The 16,277-nt window shown below is 45.6% G+C and overlaps 1 protein-coding gene across 13 annotated transcripts in view; it reads right to left on the reverse strand.

Annotated features, from left to right (window-relative positions):
* AOPEP (aminopeptidase O (putative)) overlaps window positions 1-16,277 on the reverse strand; it is a 348,963-nt gene that overhangs the window by 113,932 nt on the left and 218,754 nt on the right. For all 13 annotated transcript variants that reach the window (XR_005831814.1, XR_005831819.1, XR_005831818.1 and 10 more), the window contains 2 exons: window positions 10,406-10,449; window positions 724-784 (listed from right to left, as the gene is read on the reverse strand). Coding sequence is in view for 6 of the 13 variants with exons in the window: in XM_040620156.1 (XP_040476090.1) it covers window positions 724-784; window positions 10,406-10,449 (105 nt within the window). In the remaining 7 variants the exon portion in view is untranslated. The remainder of the gene's footprint in view (window positions 1-723; window positions 785-10,405; window positions 10,450-16,277) is intronic.

Here is a 16,277-nt window from a genome sequence, read left to right on the forward strand (position 1 = left end):
GAGCTGCCCGCCAGGCTCCAGGAAGCACAGGACCTGGGGAGAGTGGAGGGAGGGGAGGCTCCAAGCCAGGCAGTTCCCATGGAACTGGGGCTGGCCGGGAACGTCTCTCCCTCAGAGGCGCCCATGGGCTGAAAGGGAGGGAGACAGTAGAACAACCTTCAGCAGGGCCAGGTCCTGGTCCATAAGATGGAGAAATGAATCTACAAGGCTCATTCAGATAAGACCAGCTTGAAGCAGGGATGCAGAACCAGAGGAGAAAGTTGAGGGGCAGCTGCAGCGGGGAAATGACGGAGAACTAACGGCATGACAGGTCAGAGGAAAGCTGTAGGCAAGCCAGCTCACTCACTCATCTGGCTGGATCCAAAAAGCAGAGCTGGAGGCCACCTGCTCAATCCACTGGTGGCCTTGAAGTGTTGCCTGGTGACACCACCCAAAATATACACCACACTGTGCAAGCTCTCACTTAACACACAGTTCAAGGTCAACCAGCATGCCCACCTACAGCACGACCGTCCCTTGAGGCAGAGGCCGGAGGCACACACCATGATTGCCAGTGGAAAAGGGTAGGAGACCATCATTCTCCTGACTTACGGATACTCCAACTCAGGAAGATGATTACTGTGATATCCACACATACAGACAAATCACTGTCAAAATTGATCCGCTAAGCAGCAAGCTTCGCTATCCTCCACAGACACTCCTGAACAGTAATGTTGAGCGCACCTGTGGGATTCCAGAACTCTCAAGCCAGTCTCGGAAGATGTTTTCCACAGACAACTCAAGCCTTAAAAAAAAAAAAAAAAAAAAAAAAAGTCAAGGATCAAAACGTTACAGAGCACTTACGACATACATGGCATCTTTCTCTCTAACTATCCGGGTACCTCACAGCACCGATCTTCCAGAGAAGTACCTGTTCCCTGGAGAAAGCAATGCTGTCCGAGGTTCAAGTGCAGAAGGCACTCAGTCACGCTCAGTGACTGCTTCAGTCAGCAGGAATGTGCACGATGGAATCTGAAAACCGGAGGCACCCTGTAACAGGTGCTCTTAACGCCTTGAGAGGAACTGTTGGGTTGGGAGCCCCAATTCAGGGAGGACAGGGCATGTCCCTAGGACACGTCAGGCACGACTGCTTCCTCCACAGTTGGCAGCAAAGTGAAATAGGAATGCTCCAGCACTTCGTACATCAAAATGAAATCTGAACTTCATCGTGACGAGGGGCCACGACAGGCACAAATGATGCAATCCACTGTCAGAGCGCAGAGGGGCTGGCTGCAGGGAGCGCACACGGTTTCCACGCCTCAGAAGCAGGCCCACGGGCTGCTTTATTGGAAATATGACAGTTGCTTGTGAAGTCTGACCCAAAGTCAGCTGAAATTCTTTTGGCTTCACGTCCAGCTGCTTTGACTACTCTTTAAATTCGTGAAGTATCCAATCTATTTAGCGTCAACAGACCTTAGGTTGTGTCTTCCTGGGCCAATGACGTTGAAAGCCACCCCAGCCCGTTTCTAGATAACCCCCGCTCCTGCTCCACGTCCCCGCTCACAGAGGCCTTTCCTGAGCCCTCTCCCAGGCTGTGTGTACGGCGCCCACCCCGTTCCCTGTCCTCTGCGCCACGGCATTCAGCAGTGTGTGCCCGCCGCAGATTTCATCACTTGCCCTTTAACTGTCCCCTCACTGGATTGAGGCTGTCTGAGATCAGGGTCTGTGGCTGTTTGACTCACTTCTCTAAATCCAGAACAGTTCCTGTTATAAAAGATGATTCCCACAGATATTTTTTATTTGAATGAATGAAAACACATTTCACTTTCGTGTCAACAAAAAGTATTCCCTTTTAATTTAAAAATCACCTTGCCCAGTAAGAGATTCCCAATGTGATAAGCTCCAAACCTATAAAAATTTTATATATTATATACTACATCATATATATATACATATATATATATACGTACACACATATATAAATTATATCCCTCCCTCCCTCCGCCACCCCCCCTCTTTAGGGATTGCAGAGAAGCTGTGGAAAGATACAATGCTGTCCATCTGCGTTGTTAAGGTGCTGAAGGCAGTGCTCCCTCACCTCCTGGGCTGTGCTCCAGGCTGGGCAGCAGCGAGAAAGGGAGGAGGGAGAAGCGCACCTGGGTGGGATTGGGGAAGAAGGGGCCGCCTGATAGTTTTGCGACCTTCTCTTCCCCAGTAAGCAGCAAGTTAATGATGTGCCTTGGTCTTCCTGGGTCAGGGCAAAAGCAAAGGTTGCAGAAAGGTGCACCTGTTAGTATTTCCAGAGAAAACAGGGGGCAGGAGGCAGTACGCAGAGTAAGCAGTTTGGATTCATTTCAAGATGATGCCCGTCTGTGGGACAACCAGCAGGGGAAGGGGTGAGGCCAGGGGTGGAGAAGGGGAGAACGAGGACCTCCCGAGGACGCTTGCACTTGCCTCCTCCAGGCTCTCAGACTCCGTGGAATTACTGGGCACGTCTTGCACGCAAGTGTCCCCAGGTCCCCGAGCCTTGCCCTACTACTTCTTCGTGGTCATTCAACAGAGTCGGTCCAGGTGCGAGCGGCCACGTTCCTGCTGTGACGCAGAGCATGGAGGCACGTGTATGTGGGCACGTGCGCACTCGTGTGCCTGTGTGAGTGCGCGTGCGGTGCGCGAGGCAGGGGTGGGTGGGCGACCAGAAGGGAGGTGGCCCTCATGGACCCTAGATCCAGATCATGGTCTCTGTTTTGAGCTCGGTCGTCCGCACTGACAGGTGCTCGCAATGCCCTTCACAGGCCTAACTGACCTGCTGGGAGGACGAGGAGAGCAGGGCTGAAGGGGCCTCTTACGGAAGTGTCTGAGGAACTCAAAGCTGCTTTACTTCCTAACGAAATGTGCGAGGCTGCAAGGGCAGACAGACTGTATAATTTCCACTGAAGGTAAGAGGCTTCGTGGAAGGCCCGCTCTTGTTGGGAACGAACGCAGAGCAACTCCACCTTGTTGTCTGGCACCTAGGAGGGCAGTTCACTTGGTGGTGCTGGGTTCCTGCCCTGGGGCCTCAACAGCTGTGGAAGGTCTGCTGGTGCTCTAAGCTGTCTGTCCTGATTGAGAGGCATGCCTGCTTTCTTCTGGGTTCTTCCTTCCCTGAAGCTTTTCCTAAGCCACCCATTCATCTGCTTCCTGTCCAGCCAGAGAGGGGCACTCGGGCGTCCGGAGCCCTGGGGCCAAGAGCTCCCGTCACCCTCCTGCCAGCGAACTCAGGAAAGCCAAAGCAAGATGCTGACGCTGACCCGAGCTTTGCTGTGCTGTGGCATTCTAGGAAAACGGGCAGTCTTAAACCTTGCACAACTCGAGAGGAAGACAGGGGATTTAGAAAGGGTTTAGACAAGAGTGGTAGTGAGGATCAAAGGGGCGAGTACAGTGGGTCCACAAGGGGGGTCGAGGGAACTGGGGTTCAATGTCCTGAAGAAGAGAAGTCTGGAAGTGACTTCATGGCCATTTTTGAGTGATTTTACAAAAGAGGACCAACAGCTGTTGTGCAGAGCCACGGAGGAGCAAGGAAGAGGACATGGACATAAATTTCCTTCATGGAATTTTAGCTGAAACACCGTTTTAAGGGTGGCATGGGGAGGTGCCAGGGAGTTGAGCCCTGGAATGTCACTGCGCAAGGCCCAAGTCTTCAGAGAAAAGTGAAGAATGGGCAACGCTTCTCCCTGCGGCATTGGTTCGGTGGATGCCCATGGGGCACGAGGTTCCGTGGAGGGCTGAGATGGGAATCCCCTGGGCGAGACCGTCTGATACGGACACATGACAGGCACACCCACAGCGCCACCAGCGCTAGTGCAGAGATGTGGGACGACGTGTGCAAGAGGTTCCGGCCGCCTCAGGAGGCTCAGCTAGGAGGACGGTGGGAGGTGTGTCGGGGAGTCTTCTTAAAGGAAGCAAAGCTTGAACCATGTCATGGAGGAAGGCTGTGCTGTCCCCAACGATGGGGCAGGACCAGGGCAAAGGGAGCAGAAGCAGGAAAGCCCAAAGTCATGGTCAACTGGGCTGCCACACAGAATGAGGTGAGGAAAAAAAGGGGTGTTCTGTGAGAATCCTGAAGTCCAGCCCTTGAGCCCTGGCCTCACCAAGGAGGCTCTGAGCATCAGAATGGCACAAACAAAAGGGAGCTGAGGAAGAGTTACTGAGGGAAAAGAGGCCGGAGGCAGGGACACCAAAGTGGAGGCTGTGAACAATTTGTGCTACAGTCTGACCTGAACAGCTGGCCGGGCCAACTGTGTGGTTATTCCATTGGAAAGTTGTAGGGCAAATTTTGCTTTGCCCCATTTAGTATTTGTACACACAGGTACTATTATTGAGTGGCACAAAAAACAAAGGAAACAAAAACCCCTCTGCCCACTACCACGTAAGGGCATAAAAGTAGTAGCTATTGCTTACTGAACACCTACTGTGTACCAGGCACTAGAGAGCAAATCTCACTTTAACTTGATAACATTTGCGCAAGACCAATATTATTATTATTGTCCCCATCTCAAGAGATGGGCAAATGCAGGTTCTGGGAAGACAAGGGCTTAACCAAGGCCACAGAGATCCAAGTCTACATTGCCTGGCCGCAAAGCCCCCACTTTTTTCTGTGCTGAACTTAGGCATCATGATGCATCGGTTGTGATTTTTTGGTCAGACAAGCCTGTGGAAAAGGAGGGCCTGTGCTTGTTCCAAACAGCACTGCCTTCTCCTTCTTGCTCTCATCTCTCCTGCTGAAGGCAGCCTGGCCCCTGCTGTGGTCGCCCTGCTTGTCTGCCCTTCGAGTACAGTTCCAAAGAGATGGGGAGACCCTTGGGAGGGGCAAAAGTGTGAGGGCAGGAGAGTTCATCCCTCAGCTGCATCCAGGAGCAAAAGACACTCTCCCTTGAATGAAAAGAACATGTGTTTTCAGATCACTTTCCTTTGGAAAGGTTCAAAGCATCTTATAACCATTATCACTTCATTCCTCATAATATCCTTGTGAAGTGGGTGTCAATTGTTGTGTGGCTTTTAGCAGATGGAGAAACTGCAGCATAAGAAGACTGGCCAAAGTTAGGCCAGACAAAGGGCTAAAGAAAAGACCCGGGTTTCTAGACTCCCAGCACCAGTGCAGACATCGAACCGCACTGATGCTTGTCTGGGGACTGCTAGCAGGGAATGAGATTTTAAACTATGGGAGGATGATGAAAGCAGTAACTCCAGCTGCTAAAAATAAATAAATAAATAAATAAATAAATAAATAAATAAATAAATAAATAAATAAAAATAAAATCTTTTAAGGTACTCTCAGTAGCCTTACTTTCCAAAGAAATTATGAGAGATGTGTGATAATGCTGAATTTTTTTTAAGTAGGCTCCATGCCCAACATGGACCTCAAACTCACAACCTCAAGATCAAGGGTTGTGTGCTCTACCAGCTGAGCCAGCCAGGGACCCCAATAATGCTTAACTGCAAGGAAGAAATGAAGTGCGTGTTTGGAGGGGAAAAAGTAACAATTACGTAGTTTTTGCTGTTTTGATCATCACAATTGAGACGACAGTGCAGGTGAATTTTCAGGTCTGGACTTGGACAGATAGCCATGGTAAAGCAAAAGCTGACGTTTTAAAATCAAGACACTCAGAGTCTAAGCCAATGGTGAATGTTTCCCCTCTGAGATCATGTGGCTTAAATAATCACAACAAGCAGAAGCATTTCTACCTCGCTGGGACCCAGGACTTACAGGAAATTACTCTTCTGCATGTCTGATCACTATGGAAATTGATTTTATACAGATAGCTAGAAGTACACAGACCCACGACTGCATGCCCCCATATGTGTACTAGCGAGCGGCACTTCCGCTTCATGACCAAGCCTCCTGCGTATCTGAACAGCAGGCTGTTGTACCCTCTGGCTCGAGAGTTCCCTCTCTGCACTCCTACATCCTGTAAGGCAACTCTGAGTTTCAGGCGTCTGTCTCCAGGCCCTCTGAGCTATAAATGTGGTCACACGTAGTTAACACAGCAGGGGAGAGAATATGTGGGACACAGTGGCATAAGGCGGGTGAGAGAAATAAGCTGTGTTTAAAGCTGAGAAAGTTGAAAGGCAGGGGCTCTTCCCTTTGTGATGTTAACACGCCTAGAAACAGACCCAGGCTCGCGGGAGAATGCTACTGCACTCCCTGTATTGCTCGTTCAGCTGATTTCCCACGGCAGAGGGACGAGGACGGCTGGGCTGACCACCGGCTGCACCGGCACGTGCCTAGCACCTTGCGGCCGATCACGAGAGAGGTCTTCACTCTCGGCTCCCCCCTGCAGCCCGTGAGCTTCTAACGATCCTGTGCTATCCGCGCCTCTGAAGGAAAGCACAACTTTCACAACTTTTTAAAGCCCCCCCGCAACTGTCTTGTGAACTAAACCACAGATGCAAGGAACTTTGACAGGCAGGTGCTGGATGAACGCAAGCACTGGGGCCCTCAGCGCTCAGGGTCTGAAATGGAAAAGCCCTCATTCGGCCATGCCACCGACATTCTTCCCAGACTTTTAAAATTTTTGTAATTTGGGTTTTTAAGTTCCCTCTCTACATGTGGATACAAATAGCGTGCATCTCAGAACTGGGCACACGGTTGCTTGTTTCTCAACCGAAAGGAGTCATCTGTGCTCGGGCAGATAATGAAGAGGGCCGAGGTCACGTCTATAAGCGAGCACTCCCCAGCTCCACAGCGGAGGGAAGGCAGCGAATGAAACCAAGCACAGCAACGTGCACACGCACACAAAATCACTGATGAGCAAGGAGAAGGCCACTGTTGGGGCACCTGGGTGGCACAGTTGGTTAGCGTCCGACGCTTGGTTTTGGCTCAGGTGGTGATCTCAGGGTCGTGAGACTGAGCCCAGCGTCAGTGCGGAGTTTGCTTAAGACTCTCTCTCCCTCTGCTCCTCCCCCCTGCTCTTGCCCTCTCTCCCTCTCAACTAAATAAATCTTACATAAAAAAAAGGGGGGGGAGAGCCAGCCACTATTGATAAGGTATTGGGTGGGCAGGGAGCTCTTGTATCAGGGCTGGCTGGCGCCCAGGGTCTGTTTGGATTTCCTTCTGAGCACTTTGAGTCTTTCCTTCCCTTGGTCTCATAAAACATTAACATTCAAACAGAAACTTCACACTAAAGATGTCTAAAACACAACTCCTCACCTCCCTCCCCTGCACCTCCAAACGCTCTCCCTTCCACTCCCCCTGCCCCATATGGATTCCCGAGACAAGCTCCCGGCCTGCTCTGCTTCCGGGGCTACTCCGGAGTGTCACCGAGTGGCCCAGAAAGAAAGGTCTTGATGGACTCCTCCACATAACTTTCAAAACCAATCAACCAAGTCTGGAATATCCCTCAGATCTGTTCATTACTCCCACACCCTCCTGCCACCACCACAGCCCTGCCGGGGTTCCAGCTCTAGGTCTTGTGAGTGAATAGCTGTCTTGGTTTCTCATTGGTCTCCTGACTTCTAGCCTTCCCCGCCCACATGGATCTTCCACAGCGCCCCCCGGAGTTTCCTTCCAATCTGCGGATGGCACTGTCCTACTTAGACCCTCCCGTGGTACTTCTCTGCCTGAAGGCTCGAGGCTAGGACACTCGGGCCTTTCCCTGTGTACCGAGGACTCTGAAACTCCCAAAAGCACTTCCTACACTGAGTCGTAACGACTTGTTTTCATGCATATCTTCACGTTGGTTAGGAGCTCCGTGCAGGCTGGACATGGAATCTACTCCTTTCGGTCCCCTAGCATCCAGCCTAAAGCCTGCTAGGGGAGGAGCTCAACAGATAATGCTAAATAAATCGAAGCAAGAGAACAACGCAAAAACAGTGTGACACAGAGGATACTGGCCCCTGAACACTAACTGGCTGGTCTAATCTGAAGAACCTTGCCCCACTCACAATGGTTCACGTGCCTGACAGATGTGCCCAAGGATCAGTTTGCAGCCGGGACACAGATTAGAGGCTCCGGGGGTAGGTGTGGGGCCTTTAGAGACCCAGAAAAAATTGGTACAATATGCTGCGTAGGTAAAAGGGCAAATGGTCTGTTTTAATAGCTGAATTAGATTCTGACATTAGTTAGCAGGAAAGAAGATGTTCGAGTTTCAAATAATATTCTGGTATAGTTGCTGAAATAGATTCATTGCAGGAAGGAAATCGCCTTAACTTTAAAGGGGTATTTTAAAAGGAAGCTTAAACCTGCCAGCCAAAACATGATCCTAACTGGGAAAGGCGTCCTCTTGGGGGGTGAAAGTTGGTGGTTGGTGGCCATCCTTCAACAGAGACGCTGCTCTGTCACCATCGCAACAAAAGTTTCTTTGTGGGCCCAACAGTGTGTCCCTCCATAAATATTCACAATGATAAGATCCAGGTCCCCCAGAGCCAGAGGGCTCAGGTCCACCCCCATGAACTTCATAACCTTATTAGGAAGAGGATGAAAATAAAGAAGCCCTCCTAAACTAAAAATGCACTTTGTTGCTTCCGTGAAATTTGCTGTATTTGTGTCCTAAGAATTTCTTCCAAAAGAATGTATGGTAACAGACTTTGGTAATAGGAATACACCATTTCTAGTAATTGTCTTGTCTTTTTTTTCTTTCATTAGTTTCTAAGGAAACTGCTCCATTTTATGAGGGAATCTGAAAAGTTATTCCAGGGTAGGTAGAGAAGAAAAAGAAGAAAAAAAAAAATCCCTTGCAGGTAAACTGTTGTTTCTGACCTTAGGAATAATGGCCACACCTGATGTGATTTCCTCATGAAGAAAACCCATATATCTGCTTAAAAAGAAAGGATGGTAAATCTGAAACACTTCAGACTTTCCAAAACAAGCCACACTTCCTTCAAGCAGCCTCCTGAGAAGCTAGTTATCTTGGCCGATTACTAAAGCCCCACGCAATCTCCCTGTATAAGACTTCCTTCAACATCAAAAGGCGTGAACAGAAAGAGGTGGAAATGAAGGAATTTATCAAATAATATGGGTATGCTCACTCTGTATGAGGCACTGGCTTGCTTCACATATGTGTGTGCTCACATCGAATTAAAAAAAACAAGCGGCTAACAGTAACACTTCTAACTGTCGAAGCAAGAACTGGAAGGAGAAGGTGGAAGATGTGGAGTTTCAACAAAAGGCCAGGCAAAAGTCTAACACTTAGAAAAAAAATCTTCATGTCTTCATGGCCCCTGGAGCTTCCCCTGAATTTGCATGTCATCTCCTGGTGGCATAAACCCTGCCACCTTCCCTTTAAGACATTCCATTTGGACTGCCTATAAGGCTGGCCCACCTACATGGAGGATGGCCTTGCCGGGGTCCAAGGCAGTGTCTGCATGAAAGAATTCATTTCCACATTTGGAAACCTATTGTGAGCATAAAAACAAAGTTAAATCTGTGGATCAGAAAGGAGAAGAACATTGGCTCTTCTTCAAAGGAATGTTTAATTTCTCAAGATGCCCCCTTTTAATGTTAAATACCAATTTTGCTATTGGGAATTATGTTTCAGGGTATTCACTTTTAGTGTCTAAATTAAGATAGGAAAGTAGGACAGGGTTGGAATGAACCCAGTCTATACTTTGATGTAGGCCCTAAACCTCTCCTCCTGTACGTGGTCAGCCCCTTAGTACGTCAGTGCTCTGCCCGGTAAATTAGGGACAGTCATGTCATGCACTAAACAGTGTTGACTGAAGGATTAACTGAGGGCCTGCATATAGGAAGTGCGGGCTTCCAATACCCACTATGATGGCGGTGGCAGTGGTGGTGGGGGTGGTGGGGTACTGTAATAAGGATTAAGTGATTTGCTCTCTGTAGATCCTGTAAACAGGGCCTGAGGCACAGAAGATGACTATCGTTGTAACTGTATCCATCATTGATTGAACACCTACTTTTCACAGATGTTATCTCCTTTATTTCTCCCAAGGGTGAAAAACTGGAACTTGGAAGGATGAAGTAACTTGTTCCGAATCTCAGAGCTGGGAAGGAGCCACGCTGGGGTAAGAACCTAGGAGAGCCTGACTTCAAATCCCAGGCTCTTATTACTACACTACATTTCCACCTTCAATTAAACAGCATTTCCTTAAGCCATGTTAACTAGAGAACCCTAGCTTAGAACTTTCCTCTCCTCCATTCTTTTTCACAGCAGCTGAGGCCACAAAGTGCCCTTGGCTTGTCTCTCATACTACTTTCAGGGCTTTTGACTCTAGGCCCTCCCAACGCTGTGCGCCCTGGCTCCCAATATCCATGCGGGTGTAGCTCTAAGTCCGGTTGATTGTCCTGGGACTCCCGCTGCCTGGGCCTGGCCCCTACTTCTGTTAAGAGAGGAAGATTGAACTTTCTAGATTGTAACGAGCCAAACAATGGCAGGGTCATTTTTAACATTAAGACTAAAACTGCGCTCTTAATTCCTAAATTGGTCCTCACCTTTTTTCTTCTGGGATATTCTCCAACAGCATTTGAAGGAAATCCTGGAATAAGAAAAAAGCAAACCATTAAAGATGTCCATCAATAAATAATTCTGTCCGGAATCATGCCAGAGCCCGAGTGCTCCCAGCTGCTGACAGCTCACCTGCTAGGGAAGCTAGGCCTGTGTTGACTTATTAGACTATATACTCTATTTATTAATTTACCAGGGCTTCAATCCAATCAGTTAAAGAGATTTGTTTTGTAAAAACCGCAAACAAATTGAAAAATGTACTGTTTGTTATTTTGACCTAACCCAACAGTTTATTTCATTTTAACTATTTTCAAAAGGCTGACCATAGCATAAAGCACTATCCACTCTCTACTTAACCATGCTGTCCTCCTCCTGAGCTTTCCCTAGAGATCTTGTGACACCTGAACACTCTCAACTCCAAGAGGCTAGGAACTAACTTGCAACATTCTTGCGTTTTTCTATGGAAAGATAAAGACAGGGTGCCTAGGGGCTCAGCCACAGAGCATGCGACCCTTGATCTCAGGGTTGCGTTTGGGGCCCACACTGGGTTTAGAGATTACTTTAAAAAAATCTGAAAAACCAAACAAACGAAAAGATGAAGACAAAAATCAAGATAATTAAGATCCCAGTGGAGGAACAAAGATGTCACAATTACAAAGTGGTTCGTGGGCCCCTGCTTCAATCTGAAGTTACTTGTAGTGACACTGTGCAATCTCCTATTGCTTCACATTTAGAGTCTTTCAATAATAGATTTTTTTCAACCTAACACATAACTTAGACACACCTATTTTTTCCCTGTACTATGGAAAATTTCAAACACACTCAAAAGTAGAGAAGAGTATAATTAACCCTCATGTACCCAACAACCCACAGCCAATCTGTCCTAACCTCTTACCTACCTCCTATATTATTCAGAAGTGAATCCCAGTGTTATGTAATGCCACCAATCAATGTTTCAGTAAATATCTCTAAAAGATAAGGACTCTTTAAATACATAACCACGACACCATAGGCCTAAAAAATTCACATGTGAATGTTCAAGATTACATTTATATTTAATTTTCACCTTGAGTATTGTGACCAATCTTGTCAGCTCATCTAATTCTAGAATCTTGATTTGGTCGCAACCAGATTTGTCAGATAAAATACAGGATCCCCAGTTAAATTGGGGGCATACTTACACTAAAACATTATTTGTTGTTTATCTGAAATTTGAATTTGAGTGGGAGTTGTGCATTTTTATTTGCTAAGTGACACAAGGCTAGTGTTAACCCTAGTTATCTGAAGGGTTTGAGAAGATACGTTTTGGATAAATACGGAACATGAGACAGAGAAGAACGATATTTAACTTTCTGGACTTGATATTGAATAATCAATAAGGTCAACACTTGAAGCTTTTCTTTTAATAAATTGAAAATAATCTTTTAAAACAGGTCCTTTAAAGAGGGGCCTGTGTGTAAGCCCAGAAGACCAAATAGGACGCTACCAACCCAGAATTCCAGCGGAAAGAAGCCACACCCTCTGCCCCACCGCCAAGAATCAAGTCTGCAGACCCAGCGTCAGCACGGGGCTCTTACGAGATCCATTTAAGATCCAGGGTGAGATGGAAGCAGCACCAACCTCCGTATTACAAACAGATCGAATTAGAGAGGAATGGAAATCTGTGAACAATTTGTATGACGAGGTGTTCTCTCTCCATCATGGCAATGAGCAGAGCCACCGTCCCTTTCTGGGTGCTTACAGGTGGCTAGGGCCATTTCTTCCAGAGGCAAAGTCTCCCTATTAGGAGCACTAATGAAAGATTTATTTCTCCTAACCTGTTCTCCTTCCAAGGCATTATTTGTCTACTGCTGCTTCACCTACAATAAATGATACAAAGAGTAACAAAACTAATATTAAAAACATGGATCATGAAGTCAAAATGGAAAGGGACAACTCCAAATAGAATAATGTCACACATATGAAGTCCTTCCTAGCACCTGCAGTGGGTATATGGAGAAAAAAGGAAACGAGTAGTATCTAGAATGTGAAGAATTATTTTTGTGTGAGGTTCTTAAAGTCATTATTTTTATAATTTTAACAATTATTTTGTAAAATGGTTAAATTAAAAATTGATTTATCACAATCCGATATATTGATTACTTTGCAAATATTTCATTGGCTTACTGACAGTATTCTTGCTTCTTAAAAATCTGGGTACGGTAATGATAATTTCTTACTAAATTTGCTTCATTATCTCCTTATAGTCCATATCAACTTATCCCATATTTGTCCAGTAATTTATGCTCAATTATGTGGGGGGAAAATGACATTAACTCAATGACAAGGGGGAGAACTGAATTGCAGGAGAAGCAGGAAATTCAGAGTTAACCTTAATTCTGTCCTTTTGCATTTTCCAATTACAACTGGATCTTTCTTTACAGGACTATGGAGCACAATGTTCCAGAATTTTGTGTCAGTATAGGAAAAGTACAGGAGGTCCCCCAAGAAACCTTGCTTCATTTTTAAGAAACCTTGCTCTGCCTCCTAGTAGGTGGCCATCTGCCTCTCCTGCCTTAGGGCTGAGACCTGGAGGCCACCCAGCAGCTTGCTGGAGGCTCCCAACCAATGCAGGGGACAACAGGTCTAGGGGATCACAATGGATCACAAAACCCCAACACATCGGGCATCTCGAAGTCCTGGTGCCTGTATTCCCGCAGGCTATGTGAATGCCCAGCCATGGTACTAGATGTTCTGTCTAGGCTCCATCCGATCCAAAGAGATTCTTGGCCCCATTGCTGTACCAGCCATCCGTGGATTCAACCCTACTGGCCCTTCTTACTCCTTTCATGGATCTAATCATTAACCATAACATGCCAGTTTTCCTGGTTCTTTTTGTAAACCAGCATACACGCTGGAGTGGACTCATGATAGGAGGTTTTCCCCACTCTCCACAACAGAAGGACATAAAAAGAAAAATGCCTCCTATGATTATTCCTGCCCTCACCACCTCTTTTTAATTCTTTCATCTGTCTTCCCTCTTCTCTTCAGCATGTTGGCAATTTTGTAAAAGCAACTTACAAATCTTTTTTTTTTTTTAAAGATTTTATTTTATTTTATTCGACAGAGATAGAGACAGGCAGCGAGAGAGGGAACACAAGCAGGGGGAGTGGGAGAGGAAGAAGCAGGCTCCTAGCAGAGGAGCCTGATGTGGGGCTCGATCCCATAACGCCAGGATCACGCCCTGAGCCGAAGGCAGACGCTTAACCGCTGTGCCACCCAGGCGCCCCGCAACTTACAAATCTTAACTGGCCAAGGAGGGCTTTCCTTCGAGGCTGATTCTAGGGTCACAGACGAAGTTAGCTAACAACAAATGCCAGAGTTCCAGTTTGTCACTCTACATACGTCTGATAAAAAGAAGATTAAAACCAAAGGCAAACAAGACAAAAAACACAAAAATGAAAACAAAAAAGGCCCCCTGTTGTTCTGACAGTGGTCTAGGATAAAATTTTATCTGGATCCTTGGAAACTATTACAAACCCTCATTCCAATAAAAAAATAATACATTCCTTGAGAAAACTTTTTCATTTCGAACTCTCTTAATAATCTATATGCTAATCAGGTCAGTCCCAGACCTAACACCACTAAATTAAGCATGATTTAAAAAAAATACAGTGATTTTTGGCACGTGGCTAATTTGGTAATTATTTTTTAGTCTTGGTAAAAATATTCAATAAAAAGCAGGCACACATAGATTCTATGGGATAAACTGGCAATGGCTTGATAATTGAACAGGTTTAGTGATTTCTTGCAAATGTTTTATGAATAATTACCATGGTCATAGAGAGGGGGAGGTCATAGAGAGGCAAAACAAATAACCAAATAATTTAAGCAAGGACAGCGTTGGCAGGATAAGAACTGAGACATGAACTGTTCAGGAAGAAGTCATGTTAACCTGTTGACCTGCAGTGGCGACTGGGATGGTGATCATACCAAAATATTGGGTGGGTGAGGTGTTTACAAGGAAAAAGACTAAGAAGCAAATTGGAAAAAGAAGAAATTGAAGAACTTCTGAGCAAAGAAACTGGATCACAGTCTTCCTCACCACTAACAAGCAATATAAACAAAACACAATCCACTAAAAAAAGGGTGGGGAGGGGACAGAAATGTCACCAGAGGCATCCAAACAAGGAAAGAAAGGCAGCCTCATGGCATAAACTTCAAAAGGAGACAACTAAGGAAAGAAACATAAGATTCCAACACAGCCCCCAGCCCTCCCTCTGCACCACCCCCAACCTCATGCTTAGCAGTAGTGGGACTGGTGAATTGCCCAAACCCTGCAAATTCTCACAAATACCCACACATTTGGAAAGAAACAGGAATATCTTTATCTTTCCTCCTTTTTTTTTTTTTTTTTTTTTTTTTTTTTTTTGACCATGAAGGGACTAGAAATGTTTTACTGGAGAGAGGCGAGCAAAAGCTGGGAAATCGACAATGGAGGAAGATGCTCTTTGATAAACTATAGAGCTTCTAGAGCTCCACACTGAACTGGAGGAACAGTATTAATTGAGAGAGTACCTGCCGTGGGGAAAAAGCTGCACCCAAATTAGGTGAAGAGAATCTTGGCTGGAACATTTAACAGAATTTCAAGAGTTAGTGGAGCCAAATTCTTGCAACAAAAGCTGTATGCAGCCCCAGTGGAGCTCGTCCCTCCACCCCCTCCATGCAGAACATCCAAGCTTCAAACTGTAGCGCAGAGGGAAAGAAAACACGTCTATGACGAGTTGGGAAAGAAATCAAGAATAATGTTCCAATACATATGAGAATAAATAAAAGGTCAGGACAAGGCTACTCATGCTGAGAAAGAGCAAGAAGAAAAATATGGCAACTATGCAAATTAATGTAACAAAAGCCCACATAAAGAGCGAGACAGAACTAAGAAACACAGGATAAAAGACAAAGACTCCAGTCTTGAAAAAAACATAATCCAAGGAACAGAAGAAATTTCTCTATGAACGTTTTACACTATAAAATAAATTCACGAACGATCATAATAAGAACATAAACTCAGTAAAATGAAAGCTCAGAGACAAGATGACAAAACAACAGAATGAGATGAAAAGAGATTTCAAAGCAAAGGAAATAAATTAAGGACCAAAATAATACCAGTACAGGACAATTAGTAACACACACATACACAAATATAGACATTAAAGAAAAAAATTAATAATAATGCTATAATAACATTAATAATAAAAATAATGTCACTTGAGATAAACACGTGCCATGAAGAAGAAAAAGATGAAAACAATTAGAAAATGAAAGGTATGGAGGACAATGATGATATAACATAAGGATAACTGGCAACCTTGAAATCCAGAGCCCTGCAAGGGAGAAAAACCCAAATGTGTTCAAAAATACAATTAAGACAATTTCACTGAAAGAAGAACAGAAGGTAAGACTGGAAGTGCACACTCCTTTGCAAGAAAAAAAAAAAAGAAAACTGATGCAGGCTCATAACACCAAGCTATTTTCTGAGTCAATTACTAAATGTCAAAGATAAAGAAAGAATTCTTCTGTCATCTGAGTGGCGTAAAGAGTAAGTAGGCTGACTTCAAAAGTTTCCACAGTGGGGCACCCGGGTGGCTGAGTCGCTTAAGTGTCTGACTCTTGATTTCGGCTCGGGTCATGATCTTGAGGTGTGAGATCGAAGCCCTAAGTCAGGCTCCACTCTTGGCACAGAGTCTGCTTGCCCCTCTCCCTCTGATCCTCCCCTCCCCTATCCCTCTCCCCCTCTCTCAAATAAATAAATAAATAAATAAATAAATAAACAAACAAGTAAATAAAATCTTTTAAAAAAAAAGTTTCTATAGCATTATT

The sequence above is a fragment of the Ursus maritimus genome, unplaced genomic scaffold, assembly GCF_017311325.1.
Source record: "Ursus maritimus isolate PB19 unplaced genomic scaffold, ASM1731132v1 scaffold_34, whole genome shotgun sequence".
Taxonomy (NCBI): Eukaryota; Metazoa; Chordata; class Mammalia; order Carnivora; family Ursidae; genus Ursus; species Ursus maritimus.